At 38.2% G+C, this 27,894-nt stretch overlaps 2 protein-coding genes across 6 annotated transcripts in view; one reads left to right on the top strand and one right to left on the bottom strand.

Moving 5' to 3' along the window:
- Positions 1-12,550: 12,550 nt before the first annotated feature.
- Positions 12,551-25,758, bottom strand: ARMT1 (acidic residue methyltransferase 1). 5 transcript variants are annotated; one of them, XM_033103549.1, is made up of 5 exons: positions 25,741-25,758; positions 22,920-23,025; positions 22,254-22,498; positions 17,385-17,550; positions 12,551-14,407 (listed from the first exon to the last, which is right to left on the bottom strand). In XM_033103549.1, exons 3-5 carry the CDS (start codon positions 22,490-22,492, stop codon positions 13,640-13,642), a joined length of 1,173 nt encoding a protein of 390 aa, XP_032959440.1. In that variant the 5' UTR covers positions 22,493-22,498; positions 22,920-23,025; positions 25,741-25,758; the 3' UTR covers positions 12,551-13,639. The 5 variants fall into 5 exon arrangements, with proteins under 5 accessions (XP_032959440.1, XP_032959436.1, XP_032959437.1 ...); XM_033103545.1 differs by lacking the exon at positions 25,741-25,758 and adding an exon at positions 24,831-25,553; XM_033103546.1 differs by lacking the exon at positions 25,741-25,758 and adding an exon at positions 25,262-25,553.
- A 247-nt stretch (positions 25,759-26,005) lies between these two features.
- The window catches only part of RMND1 (required for meiotic nuclear division 1 homolog), a 41,165-nt gene continuing 39,276 nt past the window's right edge, over positions 26,006-27,894 (top strand). Inside the window, exon 1 of the mRNA XM_033102660.1 lies at positions 26,006-26,134. The gene's annotated coding sequence lies outside the window, so the exon portion shown is untranslated. The remainder of the gene's footprint in view (positions 26,135-27,894) is intronic.

Below are 27,894 nucleotides of genomic sequence, written 5' to 3'. Positions count from 1 at the left end.
ATTTCCCCTGCCAAGACAGGACTGTACGTAATTGAATATATTAGCACATGTAAAGAAAGAATATGGGAATCACAAGCGACTTTATTGCACAATGGATGCTCAGGGGAAAAGTAGTAGACCTCAAAGGTTAATGTCTTGTCCATCTGATAACTTTATTTCTCATCTAAATTAAAAAATAGGATTTCTGATTTTTAAAGATCAAGATTCTGCCCTCAAAGCCTGCAAGCCTGTGGCCACGAAGTCCTCCCCTGGGAGCTCGTCTTTCCTTAGAATCCTCATCCATTCACAGGATGGGTCCGGTAGTGCTCAAGAGAACAGGACCCCAGGACACTGGTGTCACAGCTATGTCCAGTTAGGCTTACTCAAAGACAGAGAGGGAAAAATGCAATTCTTCAGGTCCTTTTAGCTCCCACAAGTTGGAGTTCTTGAAGGACCAATGTTTAAAATTACACCAAAAAATATGATAATTTGCCAAACATTCCACTAAAATCAACTTTCAAAAGCAAATGTGGTTACTAAATTAAGCAACACCCCAGCTTCTTCTGGATCTTTAAAATGTCTTTATTTTGGAAAACCTTATGGCTTTGGGTGGGGGAGTGTGGGATTCTCCTGACCCCATTTTGGACAGGCTTTGGGGTCCTTTTAAACTCATGCCAACTTTCTTTCAAAAGCAACAAATGATCCTTGTTAATAAAAAGTTTGTGAAGTTGAGAGCGAAGACTGTTCCTCACATGCACTGCTTTGGCTTCTCAATATCGATTCCAACTTCCTGCTGAGGTTTTTGCAAAAGTATTCAAAAACATTTCAATGATTTTCTGGATTGAGACCAGGCTAGATTTTATTACCAGCTGAGGTGTAGCCAAACCTATACACACCTATAAAATGATCCTCCTCTACTCACAAAAATAGTCTCATTTTTGGAAAGAGATTTTATCTTCTGCTGATTCAGTGATTTGACTTCAATTTACATACCCTCTTTGAAACTTGCATTACTAGTCATAAATTTCCTTGGTCTATAGAACTGCCTCTAATAAAAGAAAAAGAGACGGAAGCAAGACACAGGACGCCAAGCATTCAGCTAATCGTTTTTGAAACAAATGAACGCCTCAGCCTTCCCAGGGACAGAGGCCCTAGAGGTATCTAGGTATTGATACGAAACACTGATTTATGAGTCTATACTGCCTTTATTTCATTTGATAAATCAGCCACAGTACTTAATACCTGCTCAATATAGCGCAACAATCAGAATGTACAATGAGTTAAAGAGTGAATAAAAGGTATGTAAGTCTAAGCTCAAGGACTTTCAGATGAATGAGGAATGAAGGGGTGTGGAATAGAGAAAAACCATAAAATCTAACCACATAAAAATTAGAGCTATACTGCCAACATGGTAAGTCATAGAGGGAGATATGAAAGTACCTGATGATAGGTTGGAAGGTGAGGTGAATCTTACCAGAACTCCTAATGATAAAATGAGAAAAAGTAAAAATTTTATGAACTCCTAGGAGATCATATTTTGGGCGTAGCCAATTTGTAACATATATGTAAACAAAACTCTCTGAATCACATCTTACACATTGCAGTATTCATACATAGTCACAAAAAGTCAGACATAAATGTAGCTTGACTTGCCCCAAAGCCAAAACCTAAATCCTGGGCCCAGGTTTATATTTTCCGGTTTTTATACTGCAATTTTATAGGCAGCAGAAACTGGTTAGCTAGCTGTTCACTGAAACTGGTTAGGTGTGGCCTCAAATTCCAGCCTTTGGTATGTGAGGGGAAGTGAAGTAAGTGACTTCCACGCTTGGCTCATACAAACTTCCTGTGTGATTCTGTGTGCTATCTCTTTCCCTGTCTTCTGGCTAGATCCTGATTCCAGAATGACCTCTGAAGCCACATGCTGAAGACGGGAGAGCCTCCACCAGCGTGGGTCCCTGAATGTCTGCCTGGAGCTGATAACCCCATCACTTCCCCCACACAAACCCCGGCCCATCGGACTTCAGAAGAGTTCATTCTATTCTGTTAAGCCACTGAGCATCGGGGGCTTATGTGTTCCAACAGCATAACCTTAAGTATGCTGTATCATGTATGTACCATGTATCATTTTTAAAACAAATACAGCAAAAAGATGTGATCCTGCTGAATTTTGTTGTAGAATGTTAGAAATTTATGAAAGAAAATGTATTATGAATTCATTTTCATTTTTAAAAGTAAAAAATAAAATATTTGAGGGGAATATTTTTTCTCACTGAGTCAGAGCTGTGCTCCTGGCGCCTCCATGCGGTGGGGGCAAGAATAGCTTCTGTCCGTGGGGAAGGCTAAGACGACTCATTGAAGAATAAGTTTTTGAGTACATGGTTTTCCACAGAGTAAACCCCCTATTCCCCCTCCCCTCTCCCGCCCCATGTAACACTTCACTCCATTAAAATTTTACAGAGAAGCAAATACATAAATCAGATCATCTTGGCACTGCTCTGGTTGAAGCAGGGGTTGAAAATGTGGCTCCTGCCCCAAACTGTTCCTGGCACCCTTGGAAACCCCTTAACAAAATCCCAGGGGCTCTTAGGAGCACAGTTTGAAAGCCACAATTTATATTAATTCAATCACGTAGGTACGGTCACATCAAACATCCTTAGTTTCCCTTACTTAAATCTTCAACCTATGTAACCTTAGGCAACAAACTTCATTTTCCTTTAAAATATATTTTTTACATTTATCTTTCTTCCATTTTTCTCTACCATCAGTTCAGACCCATATTACATGACTGCTTTGCCTCAGTTTCTCCCCACTCTCCCAATCCATTCTGTATACATTATCTTAAGAGTCTATTCTCTATCCAGCAACACAAGTGACCTGAGCAGGTCACTCTTGCTCAAAACCTTCCAAGGGCTTCCCATCACACTTTGAATAAAAACTCAAAGTCCTTTCAATGGCTCCCAAGACCCTACATGACTTGGTCTCATCTCCACTCTCTCCACTGCTGTCTATTCCTCCTTATCTTTCCTCAAACATGGCAAGCACACATCCACCCCAGTGCCCTTTAAAGGTGCCTGGACCTCTCACTTCCTGGATGAGTATGTGACTCCCTCATATATTTCATTCAGGTCAGGTCTGCGATAAAATCTGACCTGCTAAAGTGGCTTTCCCTGACCATTCTGTCTAAAATAAAATAGTTTTTTCTCCCTCTACCCCCCTACCCAGAACACATTACTTCCTGACAGGACATCATTCATAGACTTGTTCGTTTCCCCTCATTGGACGGTAAGCTCCTGGAAGAGAGGATTCCCATTTTGTTCATTATTACATCCCAATACGGAAAACAGTACCTAACACACATTTGTTGCTCAGTAAATAATTGCATAAATGAATAAGTTAATGAATTCCCCAGAGAATTTGCAGAACCTGATTATTACACTTTTCAGCTCATAAACATGCAGGCCCCAACATTATCAAGCCATGGTTCCTTTTTTACAGCCTTATTTCCCATCTCAGAGTTTCTTGAAACATTGATACACAAAGCAACATGGATGACTCTCGAAGGCATTATGTGGAGTGAAAGAAGCCAGTCTCAAAAGTTTGTACTATGTGATTCCATTTCTATGACACTCTTGAAAGGAAAAAACTATAAGGATAAAGAACAGATCTTCAGTGCTAGGAGTTATGAATGGGGGTAGGGGTGACCATAAAGGAATAGCGCAAAGGAGTTTTGGGGGGTGATAGAACTGTTCTATAATAATTACGGTGGTAGTTACACACATCTATACATTTGTTGAAATTCATAGAGTCATATCCCAAAATTTAAAAAAAACTCAAGTTTACTATGATTTAAATAAATATGTTTTAAAATTTTAAGTCTTATGGCCCCTGAAATCCAGAAAATTGTTTTTGCTGTTCCCCACACCTTGCTGACATTCCTGCCCTTCCCCATCCTTCTCCAGTAACCTCTCTTGTGACCTCTCCTGTTTTATTCCCTCCTTTCTAAAAATCTCTCTCCTCCAGACTCTCCACATCAAAAGTCTTTTCCAACAAAACTTCCAGATTGATCTTTCTAAAACATGACTTTTACCACTTCCCCCCTCAGAAACTTTTCAATAGCTACCTATCACCGATAGCAGTGGTTTCCAAGCTCTTCTCCTTTCAGAACTGATGACTTTTTGTTCAGTTGGAGTCTTTTTCAGGAGCCCGGTGTGCAGAACAGACCATTTTGGAGATTGCCCTCGTTCAGAGTTGAAAAGGAATTGGGTGCTAGAGTCCCACTGAAGTGCTTCCCAAAGGCCCCCACCTTACACACCATCCCAAAACCCCAACGTTCCTTCACAGAACGCCCTCCCCCACCCAGAGCTCAGATAAGCACAGGTTGAGAACCAGTTGCCAATAGCGCAAAGTCTAACTTTTCAGAGTGATAGTTCTGATTTCTGAGAGATCTTACGGTTTGTCCTAAGGAATTTTTGGGACCATAAAAAGGGCAGAGGACTTGGAAGCTTTTGGGATCAAGCTCCAATCCTGTCACTTACTAGCTGTGTAGACCTGTTGAACCTCTGTTGCCCCATAGATCAAGTTAAGGTAATAATAACCTATCTCACAGTGCTCTTATGATGACATGACATAGTAGATCAATTCTTTTGTAAAGTATAAAGTGCTTTGCAAAATGTATGATAGAGTATTATCATTATGGGAGGCAATGTAGGTGGTGACAAAAACTATGGATTTGGGCCCTTTTGATTTTATACAAATATACGTTCTGTTACTTGCTACCATTGGCAAGTTTCTTATTCTCTAAGAGTCCGTCATCCCGTGTGTAAAATGGAGCAAATATAGCATCACATCCAGACATTAAAACCTCCAAAGGAAGAGGGATATTTCCTTCCATAAGCCTCTTTTTAAGTGCAATCATTGGAAAAGGGAGTGGTATCAACATGGGGAAGGATGGTGGCTGTGCCAGGAAGAAAGAAGGACAAATGACTTCCATGTAGTCCTTCAACAGTGTCGGCTTCTGTTTCTACCCTAGGAGTCCTGTTGCTAAGCTGGGCGCCTCAATATGATAAAATAGTCCTGCATCCCATGAAGAATTTTTGTCTAATATAGTCATGGGGATATGAAATACAGAATGGGGAATATATTCAACAGTGTTATAAAGATCATGTAGGCTGCCAGGTGTGCACTGGACTTATCAGGGGGATCACGTCATAGATTGTGTAGATGCCCGACCACTGCGCTATACACCTGAAGCTGAAGTAGAATGATATTGTGTGTCAACTATAATAATATATACATATACATATACATATATATATGTATATGTATATATTCTGTCAAGGGAGGTGGAGTATAGCATGAGGAAGATAGTCAATGGTATTGTAACAGTTACGTAAGATGTCAGAGGGGTAGTAGCTTGGGGAGGGGGGTTATCACTTTGTGAGGGGTAGAAGTGTCTAACTACTATGTTGCTTTGTACACCTGAAACTAATTAAAAAAAGTATATGATCACAAAAAAAAAAATTTTTGTCTTAAGTATCTGTAGTCTATAACTGGAATATTTTCAATCAATTCTTTTAACTGACAATAAACTGTATCGCTTTGGTGCTTACTTACCAATATATTGAATTATATCCTCATGATGTGTCTTACAGAAACTATTTAGAATTTCCACAATGGTTAAGTTTGCAAAAGTACTTCATCATCTTTAAAAGGCACTATTCGCCTGCCCAGTGTGAAGGTGGGAATAATCGTTGTGTAGACATAGGAATCAGGAAGGAAGTTAGCCAATCTTTCAATGACTTAAAGAGAGTTTAGTGGAAAGAAAAAAGTTGAGTTTTCCATGGAGAAAAAAATGACATAAACAAAATAGAAAAAAGGAAGTAGAATGTTCCACAAAGGTAAAATGCCCACTTTTGTGCAAGAAAGGATTGCTCTGTCTTGGCACATGGCAAAAAACACAGACAATTAGATCATAAAATCATAGAGCTAAAAACAAGTTTACTGCTTGTTTTTAGCATAAGGACATTAAGTAGAAGAATAATTGAACACATAGCTAAAAAAAAAAAATCACAAAATTAGTTAGTAGCAGAGCTGGGACTGGAATTTAGATTCCTTGCTCAAGTTACTAACTCTTTGAACAAGAACCCACCTCTATAATGGTCGGTAGCTGATGGGTCTTCTCTAAGATCACCATTATTAGGGTTTCAGCAGTTCAAACCACATTCCGTTCAGGAACTGATAAGAAAGGAAATAGAAACATAGGGTTAAGGCACACTTTTACCAATTAATATAAAATTGTGCCTCACTTAATATTAAACGACTTATCAGTAATGTTATCAAAGACCAGGCAAGAATTGGAATAATTTGTATGAACAGATTTTGGATTTTACCAAGATTGCAAAACAATTTTTATATCATCCCTTTGGTTCGAAGAATGAGCCAGTTCATTCTCATCAAATCACTTCCATCTGTTCTGAAGAACAATTTCCCTTCAAAATAACTACCCACTGGTTTTCAGTTGGTTGGTGGCCTGAAACATGAGAGGCATCCTTTTCATTACTGGACATACTGATGTTCAGCCCTGTACACTAAAGTTTTTATTTTTTAATTTTTTATCATTTTATATTAATTTCAGGTGTACAGCATAGTGGTTAGAAATGTATATAATTTATGCCACGATCCCCTCCGATTAGTCTAGTACCCACCTGGCACTATTCATAGTTGTTGCAACATTATTGCCTATATTCTCTATGCTGTACTTTACATCCCCATCTATACCAAAGTTTTTAGAGAAGACTTCCTTTCTCAGTGTAGTGTTCAGACTATTGTGCAATTCCATGAATTCATACATGCCCAATGATACAAAATGTAATGATACAGAAAAACAATCTATTCCCACCCACCCCCATTCTAAATCCTTATTTTAAAACATAAAATTGATATTTCGCTGGGTTTTGTTCCTCTTCTACAGAGACTTCAACATATTATTAACTCATAATATGAGTAAGTTATCATCCACGTAACGTGATGGCTGAAATTTCCATTGATAGTATGTTTACTTTTTGAAAAGAATTTAATTACATGCTTACAAATTATGCCAATGACATAGTAACTTCAAATAAAAGCTGTAAGTTGAGTTTTGGAGTCCAGTAGATAGAAGTTTAAATTTTGGCTCTGTCATTGACTAGTTGAGTGGCCGTGGGTTACCCGAAATCACTGAAACTCGGTGCTCTCACATGCTGAATGGAATAAAAAAATTTGCTTCTAGAATTTTTATGAGGATATCACAGCACATTGATTCTGTGCCTGGAATATAGTGCTCCATAAATAATACCTGTTCTGATCATAGTGTATCTATATGATTGTCAATTATTATAAAAATTGAGAACGTACCTGAAAGAAATTTTCGTTGAATTTTACTTCTTGCTTTGTATTTTAAACAACTTTCTGATTTCTGACTTTTAGGATCTTTAAAATAGTTTAAGATAAGTGTTCTAAATAGGAAAAACATTCTAAACACCTTTTCATCTCTTTATTTTTTTAAAAAAAACCTCCTAGTGATAAATTGATAAAGCTAAAGATGATTCAACCCATGTCCATGTGTGAAATCCTTTATTTCTTTTAAGGACCCCTGGAAGACACCAAGCTGGAGAATGGAGACTAGTATTAAGTGACATTTGAGATGAGAAGAGAAAATACAGTATAATGTGTCTCTGCTTGGCCACAAAAAAAAAATAAATAAAAACAAAAATAAACCCAGCATGACTTTCACCAACTTTTAGATATGAAAAGAAGGAACACTGAAGGAAAGGGAGAAACATAAAAGCAGGTGTTCTTAACCTGCCTTGGTGCCATGAACTTCTCCAAAAAAAGTCTCTAAATTTGTGCCAGTGATGAAACGGTTTTTCAAGATATCTAACATAACTGTAATGTAATATGAAAAGATCTGTGATTTCTACAGGGGACAAAGGCACAGGTACTGCTAATATTGCTGAGGTTTACAGCCCATATTCAAAATTGAAGGAAATACTGAATTTCAATTAGATATTAATGAAAATAAAAAAATGTGTTTCCCACCCAGTCTACAGACCACCTGGATTCTATCCACTGAGTGTTTCGGACACCAGTAGGATTTCTGTGCAGGAGACATACCAAGGGTGTCTTAAATGTAAGACAGAATTGGAATATTAGTTCCTTTACATTTTTTTCAATCATGGTAAAAATCAATTTGCTGTATTAAAATTTTACAAAATAAGGAAACAAATGTAGTATGGCTTCTTTCTTTCAAGCAAAGGTTAACTGAATGGAAAGCAGTACCTTGTATTTTCTTCACAAAGTTTTTTCTAATGTGACTTTTCTACATTGTTAACAAAATTCTATTCCTTTTTTCCACTTTTCCTGAATTTTATTTTCAAATTCACATTTTGATATGCTTCTATGAGAAACCACTGTAATATTCTATTGCATTATATGTATACAGAAAATTTCAGCCAAGAAAGGAATGAGGACACAATTTTATTGTCTTTGACCTGTGTTTTACCATGGTAGACACCAGAATCCTAGCTCCAGTGTAATGATTTTAAAGTTGAAACCACAGGAATGTGTGCAGTCAACAATGAAAATTATACTCGGCCAGTTTTTCTTGCTAAAATCTCTGTACTAAACAGTACAGAAGAGAAATCCAGCCACTTTATTATGTTAAAGGATCTCCCCCTTGTGCCTAAACTTTGTATTGAACTCAAGCGGGATTGAAAGTCATCAACATAATATATAGTATGATTTTTTTTTCAGTAAGGAGAAAGGCAACTTCCCTTCTCATATAAAGCAAGTACTCAATATTGAGAGTTTGGGGCTATAAGTCTAATATAAACACTATTCTACGAGAACTAGACTAGTTGGGTAGCTTCAAATAATTATGGGTATTAAGTTGCCTGTATTTCAGCTTCTTTTATAATAGCAAAAATTTTGAACACTCTACATAGCAAAAGGAAATATGATCTAGCTATCTGATGAAATGTTTGCAGCCATTAAAAATCACATTTTTGAAGAATTTTTGACAAATGGGAAATTGATCACCATAAAACACTGAATAAAGCAGTATTCAAAGATGCATACATTAATGGAAAACTCCCAATTATGTTTAATTCATTCAACAAAAATACTAATTGATTTAATTGATTAGGCTTTCTAGCAGACTCATGTCGTCCTTCGGAATTCAATTTAAATAGCATCACCTCAGAGGTTTAAAACGTATTTCAAATGCTGGAATTCATCACCTATCAACCAATCATTCATTGAGCTCCTACTCTGTGCTCAATATGGTATGCGGTGCAAATACAGGAAGACACAGTAGGTGGCTGCCCCATGAAATGTAGGACTAATGGGAATCAACACTTTAGAAGTGTCTTCAGTAAGCACTGATTTTTCCTTCTATTTTGTAAAAGGTCTGAATAATGAATATTAAACAAACGGAAAGGGGGAAATGTGACCCACCAAAGAATAGCAGGGAGGCTGGAGAACAATGTGAGTGGCGGTCTCTAATGGGAGGGCTCAGAGCATACTAACAGATGCTCCATAACCAACAGTATCTCCCTGACTGTAGTTTAAAAGGAAGAAAAAAAGACGGCGGTTTATGTAATACTCAGGTGGCCACTAGGGGATGTCAGAATGCTGGTATCTTTCAGCATGATTCCACTTTCCCTAGGGAAATCTGGGTTTGAGATTGAATGCAGTTCAAGTTGACCAGAAATAACTTCTCCTTTTCCAGTAAAATTGTGAGAATATGACTTAGGTCACACGGTTAACAGGAGACCAGGGATTTATGAGTCCCTGACCATTACTGAGTCCCAGGTCATACTGCTATCCAAGAAAAAGCTAGTTCCTGCTATTCCTCCAGCAGGAACTAATTAGTAAACTACAAAAAATGCAAAAGTAAAATAACAACAATAACAACAAAACCAACCAGACAAAAAAAATTTGGAAGTTGGAAACATACTTCAGAATTTTAAAACATTTTTAAACAGTGTGATCCTGCTTTTTTATCTTAGAAATGTTCAAGAAAAAAAAAGTCTACACATGGAGAAAAACTTATAGAAATACACATATCAAAAATCTTAACAGGAGTATTTGGAGGTGGTAGAATTATGTTCTTGTTTTCATTTTTACCTCTGCTTCATTCATTTTCTGTAATTTCCAGATGTCACTTATCACTTACCGTGTCAGACAGGACGTTAACACTTTATCTAGACAATGAGAGATGAATGTGTAGAAGTGTTCAGTCTCCCCGACCCTCACCCCAGTCCAGCCAAAAAGGAGAAGAAAAACTTGGTGGAAGGAGAGGCACCAGAACAAGGCTCAGGAGCGTTGGGGAAAGAAAGAGCTGTTAAGAAAATGGGTGAGAAAGGGAATGTAATAAGTCTAACTCTGAATTGTGTTTTCAATCCACTCTGGAGTTTTCATAAAATATAAGTAAAGGGTTTGAACTATGTTGATATTGCCTTTTGTGATGGGTAGTTTTTATAGAAACATGACCTTGAGGTTGAACAGCACAGGATCTGGCTTTTAAAAGGTTCAAAAGCAATACTGCATTTTATCAAACACAAAATACCACCTCAAATTATTTAAAAAAAAAAAAAAAGCTGAATCCCAAAAGATCTTGTCCATCTGCCATTCAATAAAAAAGTAGCATAAACCCAGACTATAAACCATCTTCCATCTAATTATTTACCTGCCCTTCATCTACATTTCCACCATAATATAACTAAGCTATCGAATCTATGTCTTGATAAAAATGTATTACATGAAATTTATGAGCTGCTTTATTCAGGAGTTACTTCATACTTAACAAGTATGGTATCAGCAGTTCAAACAATTGCAGATGTCTTATTTGGGAAAGTTCCTGAGATCACTGAGCTCTGCGGTGGAAAACCTGCCCCCGGCTAACGCCAGAGCCTCAGCTTTCCCTATCATGCTCCTCTGTACCTAAGCCCAATATACATAGGGCAAATTTGCTAGGGTAGAAACAAGTGGGCGGGCAGGACAGGGCTGTAGGCAGAGCCCTGTCCATCGGGTAAGATCCCTCACTTCAGTGGCTCTTAAGGGGTGTCAAGCAGCAGTTCAAAAACCAATGTTTTGCAACAAAAGAAGAAACAGATAAAGAGGACTTCATCAAAATCTAAAACTTTGTGCTGCAAATGATACCATCAAGAAAGTGAAAAGATAACCTCTAGAATGGAAGAAAACATTTGCAAATTACTTCTGAGGCGACTTGCATGCAGAGAATCTAAAAACTCTTACAGCTCAATAAAAAGATAACCTAATTTTAAATGGGCAAAGGAATTAAAGACATTTCTCCAAAAGATATGCAAATGGCCGATAAGCACATGAAAATACGCTCCACATTACTCATTAGGGAAATGTAAATCAAAACCAAGAGCTACCACTTCACACCCAGTAGCATGGTTAGAATCAAAAAGACGGACAGTAACAAAGGTTGAAGAGTGTGGAGAAATCAGAGCCTCCATACATTGCTGGTGGGAATGTAAAACGTTGCAAACACTTTGGAAACGTTTGGCAGTTCCTCAAAACATTAAACACAGCTGCCATATACGATCTAGCACTTTCACTCCTAGGTATATACCCAAGAGAACTGAAACCATACACTCACAAAAAAACGTGGACATGAATGTTCAAAGCAGCATTATTCTTAACAGTCAAAAAGCGGAAACAATCCAAATGTCCACCCACTGAAAATGGACAAATAGGGTATCATATGTAGTATATTGATAAAATGGATAAATAAAAAGGAATGGAGCACTGACACACACTTCCTCTGATGAACCTTAAAAAGAAGCCAGTCACAAAAGATCAAATATTTTATGATTCTATTTATATATGAAATGTCCAAATAGGCAAATCCAGAGACAAAATGTAGATTACCAGTTGCCAAGTCCTGAGAGGGGAATGGGGGATGACTTAATGCGTACAGAGGTGTAAATGCTCTGAAACTGGATTTTGGTAATGGCTGCAAAACCTGTGAATGTACTAAAATAGTGTACACGTTAAATGGATGAATTGCACGTGAGTCTTATTTCCAAAAAGTTGGTTTAAAAAAAATCAGCTGGTGAAACAACAGGCGGTCCCTCCCTCCAGCTAAGCATTTTTTAAAATGCCACTTTGACTTCCTCTTCCACAGTGCCACCTTTCTTGTTGCTCTTTCTTGTAGGAGGGGTGAACTACTTCCTCATACATCCTCCTTTCATGTTCTAAATAGAACATAGTAAAAAGGAAAAATTGCAGTGCTTTGGGAAATGGAATATATTACCCTATAGCTGACACTGTGGCTATGAAGTCAATACAAATGTACAATTATGTTCTAACTTAGGTCAAGTGTCTACAAGTAATTCGAATATGCTCAGTATTTAAGTAACTTAATGTTTAAAATAGGAACACATGTAAAGAAGGAAAGAGTAAATTCAAAATGTGCGGCTTTATATAAACATTTTACAAAACAAATTTTTTTAGCACTTAACGAAGATACACACCATAACTTCATATAAGTGACCTAATTTAAGAATGCTTTGGCAACGTCTATAATATGCATTATGAGTTTTTTCATTATATACACCTCATTTTAAATCTTCCCTTCTTGACTTTCTCCCATTGGAAAATAAAACCAATGTGACTTTCAGTACAATTCACTTTATTATTTTAGTGCAAGAAAACATTTCCAGGTTTATTTCCAATTTTAGTTTCAAAACAAATTGACCAGTAACTTACTGTTTTTACTATTTGGTGATCACCAATAAATGAGTAAGAATATAAAAAAAAATGAATCAACTCATTGGTAGTACTCCAAATTCAATGCATAAGAACCTTTTCTAAAGTACTTTTTAAACTGAAGAACAATCTAAAAATATGTTCATTTAAAACACTTGTGTTAAAATTATAGATATCATAAATAGGATGTAAAAGATACTATATTTTTCTTCAAATACCATTTCTTTCATTCTGTTCAGTTTTATATTTCCTACCATCCATTCCACAAGTCAACCAAAATACAAATGCATGCAAATAAAACAGGCTATTGAAATGAAATAAAATTTAAGAACGAAATTTGGAATTAACTTATGAGGTAAGTTTTACTTTCATGTGTTCAAATATCACAGCTGTAAGAATGCCTCTCTTTACAAAGCATATTTAAGATGTATAGTTTCACAGACCCTTTATTTCTAGAGCCCAAAATCAAGTTAAATAAAATTCCATGCTTCCAAGAATATGCAATACCATGCAGCACAGGATTTTAAAATATGAACTTTAAAAGCAGAATTCACTTATATTTTGCTTTTCTGCCCTATTAAAAATAAGCTCATGAAAACCACTTGAAATTATGCATTTAACTTGAAATAAGTTACTAAGATTGATTCCAACATAAATGTAAATATCTGTAACTAGCTGAATCCATCCACCCCCAAACAAAGTAGTGGGGCAAAATGTTCAAAGGAAAAGGCATCCAGAGCGTATGTAACTGGGCACTGAGAAGCCAAGCTTCCCAGAGCTGACTTTAGCAGATCACCGAAGTGACTAAATTCAAACACCGCTTTTCTGTGGCTGAAAATTGCCTGCCCGATCTTTCTACACAAATTAGAGTTCCTAAAGCAAGTCAAAGCGGACCGTCAAACTGAAATATTCCGTATTTCCCAGCAGTCAGCCAGTTGGGCTCAGAAGCTGCGAGCTGTTCACCTTGCCCGGGCTGCAGACCAACCTGAACCTCAGCTTTTAGTGTTCGGATACTGCAGAGAGGGGCAGGATGGAAACCGGTCAAAGCCTGATGAAAAGGAACAGTAAACTCCCATTTTCTGTCACCTGTCAACTTCCTGTAATTCAAATCGCCCTTGAACAGAATTAAACGTGCCTTTTGTAGTTCAGCATATAAGTCAGGGGCAACCTGAGACATGGCACAGAATTCATGAGGAAGCGTCCAAAATATATGATCATGGTAAACCCATCTGCCCATTTTAATATAGTTTTCCCAGTCAGCCCCACACTTGGACACCCACTTGTGATTAGAATGTTTCACTTGTTTAATTAACCAGTTAAAATCATGTATAGTAGTATCAGAAACAAACCATGGAATAGTTTTTCCATAAAAATGGATCTCGGTAGCCAGTTTAGAAGACAATAGGAAGTCAGCTAGTGTTAAATCAGTAACAAGTTCAAACCCAGAGTTATCTAGAACAATATCCACCCTAATAGTAGATGCTTTTTCTTTTATTTTCTTGCAATTGCTAAGCAACGACCAAAGATGTTCCATGTCATTCACTAAAATGAAAGGTTTTAGGTCTTCCAAAGAGTCTATTATATCGGTCTTCTGAGAACTGCTTTCCCCACCTGATAGAGACAGATCACACTTATTTCCCCACAGTGAAATCTGAAAAAGAAAAAGTACAAAATGTTTACCCATGTTTTGAATAACCAACAAAAACTAACTATAATGTAAGATGTGGGGGGAGGGATTGCTAAAAGTATTCATAATCATTTCTACAAAATTCTTAAAATGTTCATCAAATTTTGATACTTTGTCTAATAATGCAAAGACATGATGCTGTATAAAAAGGTAAAACAATAAAACTTTTAATTGGTCAGTATGTAATGAACTTTAACTGGTTTGAATGATTTTAATGAGTCATATCTAATCAGAATAAGTTCTTGCATCTTGCAGATATGAGAACATGATTTGATGCTGTAAAAAGAAGCTACAATGTTTACTTGATAATCCAGAGTCAAGAGAAAAATTAAAGTTCCTTTTTTCCTCCGAGCACCCCGCCCCCCGTCCTCCTTAACTGCTCTATTTCTTTTACTATATCCAACCTCTCTGAGATTTAGTTCTCTCAATTGTAAAAATGAAGAAATTGGACAAGGTGATATCTAAACACCCTTCCAATTCTAATAATCTATTATTCTACTTTAAATTGAAATAATACGCCAGGTTATTTTGCAGGAAATGGTATACAGTCCTAGTTTTTTTGGTTGTTTGTTTTAGCTATAACTAAAATTACGTATTTAGAAGTGCCAGCTCTGGAATCAGAGAGACCTGGGTTCAAATCCCAGCATTTCCAGTTAACGACCATTGGTAAATTGCATGTGATCTCTAAGGCTCAGGTTACACAACTGAAAAACGAGATAATAACAGTGCTCACCTCAGAGTTATTGTGAGAATTGACATAATGGGTGTAAGCAATGTGCCCAATAACTGGCATACAGAAGCACTCTATAAATATTAGCCAAAACAAACTCTACTCTTGTGTTTCAAAATCAGAGGAAAATGCATATTTCAACCAAGAAAATTATTTTAAAAAGAAAGATGTGAGTCGATTTTTAAAAAATAATTAGTCCAAGTCTGATGCAGAAACACACAGTGGTGCAGATGATGGCCCTCGCCAACTGAGGTCAGTCAGGGTCTCTGCTGGTTTCCTGTACTTTTCCTTCACACCATCTCCCATCTCCCAGCCTGTGATTAATTCTATACTGAGTTGTGCCCTATTTGATTGTCTATATTCCCTCGAGATTACAAGGTCTAGGACAGCAAGGCATTGGTCTGCTTTTCTCACCATCGCACGCCCGGCATCGAGAACAGTGTCTGACAGAATAGACTCTGAAACATTCATGTGGACAGTGGCAGAGTTCTAAGGCTTTTAAAAAACGGATCAGTATTCTCTGCAAACTAAAGCAGCAGCTTCAGGCTCCTCGTAGGAAGTGAACCTGCTGGTCGTCATGAGCACAACCTTGGCCGACTTATTGGGGAGCAGAGTGGCAGTTTGGGGTAGCTGGCCAAATTAGACGGCAGAAACTAGGTCAGTAGTTCTCCTTCACATTATAGTTATAGGACAAAAAACATATTCAAACGACTATTCCATGAAAGAATGGGCTAACTACGGGTAAAGAGTAACCTGCTGACCTTTTTCTTTCCTTAATTCTAAGCCAAGCAGAAAGGAAGTTGAGAGAGGGAAAAGATAACTAGGTTTATTTATTAACAATACCCTGACAACTTTTCTTCCAAACTCAAAATAGGCCTGTCCCTTTTCATCACTCAGCTTACTCTGCTTGCCCTAAAAGTTTCACCAGGATTTTGTCATGTCCCACAACCTGTCCGCACATTCTGGAGCCTCTACTTTCACAGTATATCCAGAATCTGATGACACCGAACCCCTACCAGCTTGGTCCAGTCATCCTTCATCTGAGTCATTTTAATAACAGATCTCCAGTTTCTACCTTTGAGCCCCTTCAGTCTGTTCTCAGAAGTAATCCTTGAAATAAGTCATTTAATCACTCCTTTGATCCAAACTCTCTAATAGCTTCCCATTTCATTTTGGGAATCAAACCCAAGTCCTAACCTCTCTTACGAGGCCTTCTGTAGCCCTTCCAGACCCTCTTGCCCCTCTCATTTCCTACAGAATCCTTCCCCCCTTTACCCCCCCCACCCCGTTTCTCCCACACCCCAGGGCCTCAGCAGGAATGCTCCACGCAGATATGTACGTGACCCACTCCTTCTCCTGCTTCTGGTCTTTCCGCAAGTCTCCCACCCTTCCCTGGCAGCCCCACTTAACACTGTAGCCGTTCCCCGTTCCCCTTCCCTGCTTAATTTCTCTTCATTAACACTTTCTAACAACTCTTTCTGGAAGTGAGAGCTGGGGATACTCCTGTGTAAAACTACACATTTTCAAAGTTCCAAATCTAGTACTATAAATCTAAGGACGTTTTGAATGAGAGCTGAAAAACTAAACTTAATATAGATGAAAACATGTCATAAAACCGTATTAAACAGGTCACTGTTTAATATGATGCAAACAGAGTATTTGAATAATAATCATAAATACAATCAAACACCCGAGTGTTTCCACCTGATGATGACAGCAGCGTCTGTGTTCCAGGCTCCATGCTCAACACTCACAAGAATGAGTCCAGTTTAATCCTTACATCAAATTATGAAGTGTACAATATCATCCTCATTTAACAGATGATGAAAATGAAGCTCAGAGAAATTAAGCAACTTGCCTCAGATCCAACAACAAATAAGTGACAAAGCCGGCATTCAGGCCCAAGTCAGACTGGGCCATGACTGTCAAGTATTCTCTCAAGAACAACAGAAGCTATGAAGCTACTAAAATCCTGTGCCTCTACAATCACCTCCAGGTGGAGCAGAAGAGATTTCAAAACCCATTTTCGGAGATTAAATGGTTAAATGGATTTTTATCTTTTGAATAACGCTATTACTAAAATGATTTAAAAAAATGATCAATTACAACTAAAATAACACTGTATATACATGCTTTGTTGTTGAACGTGCACCAGTTTATTTTTCAACTGTTAAAAATAAATAAATACACTCAGGAGATTATCACATTTACCTGAAGAAATTTAAAAAACTCATTTTTTAGCCGATTTTCATCTAGATCTTCAATAGTTTCCATCAACTCTTGCAGGTGAGTACATAAGGCAATGACAGATTCCTGTGACTCAAAGAAGTTTTGTTCTTTTGATTCTCTAAATACATCAAAGTCGTCGATTGGTGGACTAAGGTATGAGAAAAACATAAGTGAAATATTTATGTAATTCTGTACCTTTTTAAAAAATATTTCGGTAATTACAGTCTTTAATGAAAGGTAACAATAGCATTCAGTCTCAAAAACTACTAGTAATAGACACTAGCTATAACATAGATTGAATTATACAAAAATAATCAAAGTACACAAATCAAATTACACAAAAATAAATTCCCAGAACTCATTTTAATTAATTGTCAAAGTTCCATAATCATTTATTGGAAGTACTATATAATTAGTGACTATATCCATAATTATTTACCCAGTAAGGTTTCCAGGCAAAAGGATTAAGAAAAACAAAATTTCAAGACAATTGCTTTGGTTTAACAAACTTTTTTTGGTGTGCTCAATGTGGCAGGGTTTCAAGTAACAAACATGGATGTAAACAGAGTATTTGAATAATAATCATAAATACAATCAAACACAGGTACTATGGGAACCCAATGACTACTTGAGATAAATCAGACAATACTAATGTAAATTTTATTATAATGACAAATTTTGATCGTTTATGTATAGTTTTTTTTTTGTTTGTGTTTTGGCAACTTTTACTCCCAAGTTGATTCTGACCAACGGTGATGTATGTGTCATGGCTATATCTTCATTCTGTCTAACGAGATCTCAAATAATATTAATACTGGCCTAAAGAAAATATAACTGAGAAGGTATAATTACTAACATAATAGCCTTTACAGAATCAAATATAAAAGACATTCAGGACATCTGCTCTTCTAAATTAGCTGCTCTTTTTCCATGGGTCATCCTGAGGGTAAAAATCGTATGACTGAGTTAATGGTACTAATTAAAAAACAAAAACATACCAGCATTTATACATCCAACTGATTGCTGCCTCCTTCCAGTCAGTCACCTTGGGAGCTACATCCTTATTCCAAGGATGCTGCCATTGCTCAAAGTACTTTTGGAATTCCTCTTTTGGAATTTTCTTCAGTACCTGTGGCACATTATCAAACGTCCTGTCAGTGATAGCGTATCTTCCTCCTTTGGTGTTAATTTCTTTTTGGAAACAGCCAAAAGTCACTCAGAATCATTTCAGTAGAATGGGGTGTGTAAATCAAATGGAGAGAAACATTTTTGGTCAAAAATGAGGAGTGACTAAAAAATAATGAGACTAATATTCTTTTTGAGGCTTTAAACTGGCTTTGAAAGAAGTTCCAAAGAATTAAGAGGTGTTTTTAGCAATGGCAGCATTGCTGACTTAAATCAGTCTCTCAAGGTGACTTAAAAGGATAAAAATTATTTAGCAGCACAGGTTCAAGAGTAGGGTCAGCAAACTATCGCTTGCAGACCCAATCTGGCCTGCCACTTGTTTTATATGACCTGCAAGCTAAGAATGGTGTTTACATTTTTGAATAGTTGGAAACAATCAAAAGAATATTTGTGACACATGAAATTAAATTTTCAGTATCCATAAATGAAGTTTTATTGGAACACAGCCATGCTCATATTTATGGGCCGTCGAGGGCTGCTTTTGCACTGCAATGACAGGGCTGAGTACCTTCAACTAAGACCATGTGCCCCCCCACACACACAGCCTAAAATATTTACTATCTGGCCCTTTAGAGGAAAAGTTTGCCGAACTTTGTTCTAGTGTTTTATTAACAAATCATTCATTAGTTTAAAGTCACACCTCATATTAAGAATGAGCTTATTTCTTGTATTTAAGAGAGTAAACGCACATAACTATATATGACTTCTGATTTTAAAATGTTTGCAATTTTACAATCTACTAAAGCTGTATACGTGCATATACTATAAGCCAGTGGTTCATTCTTAGGTGCACACCCAGCAGAAACACAGACACATGTATGTTCACCAAACACATGTGTTTGAATGTTTGTAGCAGCACTCTTCAGAATAACCCCAAACTGGAAACTACTCAAATATCTACCGATAACAGGATAGGTAAACAGTGTGATATACTCATAAAATGCAGTATTTGTGCAGCATTAAAAACGATTTACAATTATATGCAAACAAGATGGATGAATCTCACCAACATAATGCTGAGTGAAAGAAGTCAGACACAAAACTATAGCCCATATAATTTCATTTAAATGAAGTTTTAAAACAGGCAAAACACTGATCAGGATCGCGATTATCATTGCGACGCAGTGATGGTAGTGATGGGGAACCTGACCTTAAAATGGTCCCCTGCCACGTGGAACTGACCTAAAATGGTGGCCCGAGCGGAGAGAGAAGTCCCCAGCCTAAGCCCCAGCCCACTTCCGTGTAACCCCCTCCAGGCCCGAGCCAATCACCAGATGACACCTGCCCCTTCCCCAACTCAAGGAAGTCCCCAACCCATAAAAACCTGCTCAAAACCTTGCTAGAGGCTCAGTCTTTGGGAAGGATCCCGCTGAGCCCACCGGGGTAATAAAGCTGACTCTCCTAACTCTCTGAGTGCCGCTTGGGTTCTTTCCCGTCTTGGATTCTGCAACAGCAGTGACTGGAGGAGGACCCAGGGGTTGCTTCCGGGGTCCTCGTAAGGGTCTGCCCCCTGCCCGTGGCACAGGGACACAAGTGTGTTCCGTAAAGACTGCTGAACACTTTATATACATGCACTGTCCCGCTGTACATTGCACTTTAGCAAAATCAACATAAACATACATGCCTTAGAGCTAATGTGTGCTTTGAGATCCTACAAAATTTTTTTTAAATCCTTCTTTGGTAACTTTGGAGGTGTCACAGACACAGAAACAAGGAACGCTGACAAACTGTGGACATCTGATACTTACTTCAGTGCTAGTTCTGCTGAAGGACAACAGTTCTTTCTTTTTTAATTAATGTTTATTGGGGTGACAACGGTTAGTAAAGTTACTAGGTTTCAAGTGTACAACTCTGTAATACATCATCTACGTATCAGTTCTTTCTTACACTGACCTAAAATCTGAGTTCTGGTACAATATAATAAAAAGCCCCAGACCTTCAAATATCTGTCACAGAGATCATCTTAGAAGAGTTCTGTATCCATGGCTAACTAATATTCTTGTTCCTGGAACTTAGAGCGAAATTTTGCCTCTACCCCTTTTAATAAGCTGTTCCTAGACCAAAGGATATCAACTTAGGCTGCCCAGAAATCTCCAAGGTGTGAAAAGAAAAACTGATGCCCAAACCCCAACACAGACGAATTAAACCACAGCATTTCTTTTAATACAATAATTTCGAAATCTGCATGTAAGAAAACAAACAAGCAAACCTCCCCAACTGGGTTATAAATGTGTGGCCAGGTTTGTGAATTTCTGCCCTAGATGTTTTTTATTCTCTAAATCGGATCCACCTCTAAAATCAAAGTCAGAAATAGCATTCCCTTTCTCTTTCTAACTTCCGAACTCCACCAAACCTTTTCCAGGTGCTACCCAGACTTTCCACAATTCAGCAGCTTTGGCTAGTAGCACAGATAGGTTCCAAAATTATTAATATGAAACTATCACCCAGAATTTCAGACTAACAAACATGAATTTTCAGTTCACGACAAACATCCAAAGCTACTACTCGGAAAAAGGTAGTTGATGAGGGCTCTAATCTAATTTACACAGGGTGGGCTCAAATACTGGCTCTCCCGTTTACTAGTCATGGAACCCTGGGCAAATCATTCACCTCTTTGAACGTCAGTTTCCTCAACTGAAAAATGGAAACCAAAATAATACCCACACTTCTCTGAGGGCCAAGTAACTGGAACATGCCTGGTATTCAGTACATGGGAGCTATACTAAAGACTAGTACCAGCTATGGTATTTTGCTTGGGTGCCTTCTGTGTGCCAGGCAGCGTACTAGATTTTCAATACATAATGTATACTGCTTTTAGAGCAAGAGTCCTAAAACACACTTATTCAGCAAAAACAACAAATTGTGATTTAAAAAAAATAATTTCTAAAGATTAAGAGAGAAAAAGCTAATGAACAGACTCAAATTTATGCACATTTCCCCCAATTTTTTTCCCCACTATTAGTGCTGGTTGTATCGACTGCTTTAAATTATCCTATGCTATGTTTAGGAACAGATACCAAAGGATTCTTCTTATTCCACAAACGTGTATTTTTGTAATCTGAGAGCTAAAAGAATGATCCAAATTACATTTCCTTCTGCTCTATAAATCTGTTCTATAGCAGAATTTTTTTTAGGAAAACTTAAATTAGTACAAACTTATAAAAGTTATTCAGAAGATGTGTTTAACTTTCAGTCTTTTTTTAATCTACCCATTAAAAGGACTGAAGATTAAGATAGTGCATAAGACAATGCAGTCATTCACTGTTCTGTTGATTCCTTACACCAAATTAATTGACATATTACCTATTTTTATAAACAAAATCATATGCTACTTTGTCCCACATTGATTTTTTTATATAATTATTTCAAATTAATATTTTTTGCTCAATCAGTACAATTTGTTTTACTCTAGAAGAAAAGTAAGTCTATATAAGAATTTTAAATTAGTTCCTACTTTAGATATTTAATCTTATGTCTGCTCCAGGCAAGTGGATTATAATGGCGAAGAATCTATTAGAGCGATAACATTTGCAGAAATGCCCAACAGTGCCATTAAAATCTGTTGAAGTAAATTCAAGTTTCCACCGGTTTTTATTTTTAAATTTATCATTTTACAATTTCAAACCATAAATTATCTAAGCACTTATTTGGTGGTTATATACTTACCTCTGGATAACTGCTTCATGAATTCTACGATACATGTAGCATTCTACAAACAACCACGGTGAGTAGAACCACCTTGGTTTTCCATCACCTTCATTTAAAAGACTCTGTTGATATTCTAGGTACTGATTCCATATGTCCGTATCAGCAAACTTCTCAACCAAGGGGATAATTGGCTTATCTGTTTGCATTTCATTTCGTAATTTAGAAAGAAGAGAAATAGCTTTCTTTTCAGCTTCCATGCCTTTCTGCAGGAATATGAAAGAAATATTTATATATATGTATATATATATAAAATGTGAATAATCTATATGTAATTTTTATATAATTTATACATAAATATATATAGATGAATAATTCCTCTAGAATGACACATTTTTATGTACCTAAACTCAAGAAGGAAAAAAATACTATATTCCAAAACTACATTTTATGTCTTCACAAACTATTATAAACATGGAAGTTTAGAATTCTTATGTTGCAAATCAAAGCACGCACACAGATCTCATATCAACATTATCCTGCCTTAGCTATTCTGCCTTTTTTTTTTTTTAAGTTTCATCTTATGAACTAGAGTCCTTTCATCATCTTCAGGTGGAATGACCATCATCACAGGAGAAAACTGCTTACTGTTTCTGTTAAAGAGTTAACAAAAAACACATTTCTTACCTCTCCATGTTTCTCAAAAAATTCACTTTTATGTCTATGTAATGTATCAATAGCCTTGGTCAAGATCTGTGGTATTCTGTCTTTAATTGTAAGATATGCAAACGATCTGGAAAAGATAGTCACATACATAGTATATTATTACTTAGTAGCATTAATACTAGGAGATTGGTCATCTTTCAGTTTCTGGATCACCTCATCTAAATTAAAATTCCTTTTTACACAACTATTATAAGGAAAGTCAGTATCGTCTAGCTACTATGTTAACACATAAGAAAATATGAAAATTTCTCTGGTATATTGTGGAAGCTGTCTTTGTGCCTCTAATCCCAGATTCTCCTCCCCTGGAGTCTGTTTAATCATTCTTATCTTTCACATTCTATTCCTTTTATTTTCCTTAATCAGAAACTATTTTAACAATATGATAGGACAGAAAAAGAATTACCCTAAAAATCAAACAGGCTCTCCTCCCAGGTCAGTGAAATCACTTACTAAGTGATTTCACCTAGTTAGACAGATGAATGAGGCAATGGAAGTAAAACTGCCTGGAAGACTGACTCTAAGGTGCTGGAGAAACATAAAGAATGAAAAACATTTATGAATTTGCTTCTTTCTTTTCTCTCTCTTAGCCAATTTTATTCTTTTCAAAGGCTTTTCCTGCTGCCTTGTCTACCTGCACAATGACTCCTTCCATCCTGTTTTCTCCCCAAACAAAATCAAGGCAAGTTACTATCTCATGCTCCCAACAACAAAGCAGACTTTCTAGACGTGTCAGAGAAAGCTGGAGTTAAAAAAAACTTGATATACTCACATAAAAAAAATTAAGATAGCCTTGATTTTAGACATACAACACCCCAAATCCACAGGTATTGATTTTAGACATACAAAACCCAAAATTTACAGATCATTTTATCTGTAGTTTTTTCAAATACATGATTCACTTCAAAAAGACTTTAGTAATGGTGAAATTCTGTGCAGTTTTTAAATAGCAGGACTTAGCTCATCAATGCATTTATATCTTCAGCTCACCAGAGACAAAGTGAAAACGAAGAAAGTTGACACAATTTTGACACTACCTCTCCCCAATCACCTATTCTAACTTTAACTTGGGATCATCACACTTCTAAAAACTCAAAATATCTTATTGCAACTTTTTAAACACTGGATATACCTGAGTATTTCTTTAGGAGGTTTCCTCAAATGATAGCTATAAAACTATAAAGCTAGAAAAAAACTGCAAAAACACTTTCTGATTCTGCGGTGCTTTGAATAACCTAAACAGTGATTAGGTTTTAATGTGTAGTAACTACTTTGATCAGAATTTTACTTTAAAAATCACTATTATATTCTTGGAGGAAGAGAAGCAACATTAAATGGACACTTGAATTTTCCAAGGCAGCAGAAACAAAGTCAGTCCTTTGAAGATTCTACTTAATTGGAAAGTATATATTACTATTTTTCCAGTTAATAAATTTCCTCAGAGGCCTGTGGGGTTGAGGTTCCACTCATGTCAGCACTAAGGTGAAGCGAGTGCCTTCAGCTCAAACTTTAAGTAAGCAAACACTCCCCATATGCCCATGACCCTGAGGGCCTACTTAAATCTTGGGCCACTGGTACCTAGTACCTCTCTCTGGCCTCAATCTACCCCAAGTAAGATCACTTTCTTCTAAGCGTCCTTGTGTTTTGCAGTATTTTGGAGTAAAGTCATATCTCAAATATAAGTTTGGCCATTCAACTTATATAAATGAATATATATAGAGAAAATTCATATAAATTGAATATATAGAGAGCGTGCACACATTTTAAAGAAGGAAAAAACGGTATTGAAATTATAATATTCAATATATACAGACAAAAGATGAATATACATCATGTGTACACATTTTTTTGGCAGTCCTGGTATATTTTGCTTACCGTGGTCTACAACTTTACCTAGAATCTGTGAAATGACACCTAGAAACAAAACGCTACAGGCATTTTTTATAGTAGGATTATGAATTAATCTGATCAGCAATAGGAAGAAACACTTCTCTATAGATCTGAGATTCTTAACTATTACAAAGAATTTTAAACCCCCAAAAGTGCGTTTACTAAAACATTATAAAGCCATGCTCTGCAACACCCTGAAAGGCAGCAGAAGGGGTACAAAGCCTCAAGGCAGTCTGCGGGAGTAAAAAAAAAAAAGTACTGAATCACTTTAAAGACAAGTGAACTGCCCAATACAAATTAACATAAACCTATTAAAATGACTGAGTGAACACTATAGAGAGAGGTGAGGTAAGTGGAGAATTTCTGCTGGGGTTCAAATCTGTTCCCGTGTAGTCAGGGAAGGGGCCACGAATCACCGCCAAGGAAGATGCTGCGAAGCAGATCCGAGTCTGGAGCCAGGAGAGCGGCCACAGCGAGCGGACTCAGGCCCCGGGGCCGCCTCGCCCCCCGCCTCCACGCGAGTTGGCGACACCGAGCAAGCGCCCCCGGGGAAGCGGTGCCCTGCGGCGGGACTGAACTCACAACCGCCGGGGAGCGGGCGCCCTCAAGCCCGCCGCGGCTTCCCCGCTCGTCTCCGCGGTGAGGCCCGGCTTTCCGCAAAAGTGGGGAGGAGGAAAAATAGCGGAGGGACTGGACGAGGAAAGCGACACGAACCCTACGTCCCGGCCCGAGAGAAATGCCGGAGGCCCCGCCATCACTTCCCGCGTTCTCCGAGCCAACGCTTGGATCTCACGCGCCGCAGGAAGAGAGGCGGTGCTTGCGCGGAGGAGGAGCTGTGAAAGGGAGAGAAGTGGGTTACAAAATGCTTTTGAACGAAAGAAACTTTATTTGTTACCCGCAGAAGGGACAAACAATGGCCGGCTGGAAGACGCGGAGATCTTCCGGGGAAGAAGGCGGGGACAGCCAGGGGGAGGGGAGGGCAACGAGAGAAGCGGAATGAGGAAGCGAGCGGAAGGCGGAAGGAGGGACCGGGAGGTCCCAGAGCCCAGGGAGCGGAAAAGGTCGGGGCGGTGTGGGTCACGTGGTGGGGTAGTCACGTGAACAGGGAGGCTCGCTCGCCCCAGACCTCGAGTTCTGTGCGCCTGCGCAGTGCCGGGCGCTGGGAGGGGCGCAAGTGCAGTGACGGGCCGGCTGCGGGAAGCGGGAGGGTACGGCTGCGACTGTGTCCCTGCAGCCGGGCGGCGGAAGCTCGCGCGCTCGGCGCGTGCCTCTTCTCGTCCTGCGGAGAGGTTAGTGCATTGCCTTTCCCTAGCAGCTTTTGTGTTCCTGCACAGCGGTGCCCCGCCTTTGCTCCCGGCAGCCGCGAACCTCTCGCGTCACCGGCTTCACCGGTACCGCTGTGGACCCCTGCCTCGCACTGATCTGTGGTCGCCTTAGCTGGGAGTGAAAAAGCACGCAATCCACAAACACTTACTGAACCTTTTTCTGAGCCAGTGTATAGCGGTAACTGCAAAGATCAATAAAATCACTTTCAGATTAAGGAATTGGAAGGTATGCTCCCAAAGATTAACGCTACTTACACACTGACTCGTCGCCCATTTCATACCGTTTTCTTATAGAAGATGTGCCCAAGGACTGGGTAGCTACTTTGCATTTCATTCAGAAAATGTCCGTTGAGTACCTACTGTGTGCTGGGCACTGTGGCCACAGGAGACACAGCATGAACAACAGACAAATCTCAGTCTTCAGGATTGCATTCTACAGGGGAGAGACACATCCATCGGTTCCTTTTCTGTTTTTTTGCGTTAGCATTGTCACAGTTTAATATATACAGAGGGTGTCAAAAATATATACACACATTTTAAGAGGAAAAAAATATTAAAATTGTAATACATACCAATAACAAAAGATGAATACAAGTCACGTGTATACATGTTTTTGGCATCCCCGGTGTTTTGCTGATTTACCATGTTCATTGTCATACCAGTGTGATGGAAGGGTCAAATATAGGGCTTGTATCTATTTTATTTTCCTGTATTTTCAGCAAGTAGAGTGTCTACCACATGATAAGAACTCAATTTATATTTGTTGTATGAATTAATAAATTAAAAATAGAAGTTATGCGAGTGAGGTTAAATGCAGTGGGGAAGTGTAAAGGGGAGGAGGAGAGTGGGTGCTGGTCGTGTATTTTAATTGAAGTGGCTGGGAAAGACTTCACTGGGTAGGAGACATTGGAGCAAAGGTCTGAAGGTGAGGGAATGAGGCTTGCAGATGCCTGGGAGAAGAGCGTAAGGAACAGTAAGTGCAAAGATCCAGAGGCCAGAGCAACTGGAGCAAAATGAGCAAGGGAAGGAACTGTAGGAGATGTTGGAGTGGTGATAAAGGGCCAGAGAATGCAGGGCCACACATGCCGTTTTTAAGATCTTTGGCCTTTATTTCAAGTGAAATAAGGCCATTTCAAATTGTGTACAAAGGAAAGATGTGATCCGACTTAAGTTTTCAAAGGATCACGTTGGTTGCTGTGTTGAGAAGACTCTGTAGGAGGCGGTGCACAGAAGCAGGGAGAGTAAATAGGGGGCTATGACAGTACCTGGGGGAAAGAGAGCAACTTGGACCAGGGCGGTAGCAGTGTTGGTGGTAAGAACTAATCCAAAGAAAGCTAATTGGATTTGCTGACAGACTGGGTGTAGAGAATGAAGAGTCAAGGCGGACTCCAGGTTTTTGGCTTTAGCAAAGATAAGGATATAATTGCTATTTCATGAATGGGGGAGACCATAGGAAGAGTAGGATTTGTAGAAAGAGTTCAGGAGCTGAGTTTTTGAGCGAATGAGAGTAGTTTTGAGATAAATATTTGACATTCTTTAAAGTGTAGATGGTATACAAATCCAGGAGGTTAGGTGAGATCACCAAAAGCTGAGAATAGAGAAGCGGCCCAAATCCTGAGCCTTGGCTCATTGCATTCTTGAGGGGATGAGAAACCAACGACAGAGACTGAAGGTGCAACCAGTGTGGTAAATAAGTGGCCAGTGTGGTCTCGTAGAAGCCAAAG

This window comes from Rhinolophus ferrumequinum, chromosome 3, assembly GCF_004115265.2.
Source record: "Rhinolophus ferrumequinum isolate MPI-CBG mRhiFer1 chromosome 3, mRhiFer1_v1.p, whole genome shotgun sequence".
NCBI classification, from domain to species: Eukaryota; Metazoa; Chordata; class Mammalia; order Chiroptera; family Rhinolophidae; genus Rhinolophus; species Rhinolophus ferrumequinum.
The sequence above is the reverse complement of the archived record's forward strand: the minus strand, read 5'-3'. Positions and strand labels throughout refer to the sequence as shown.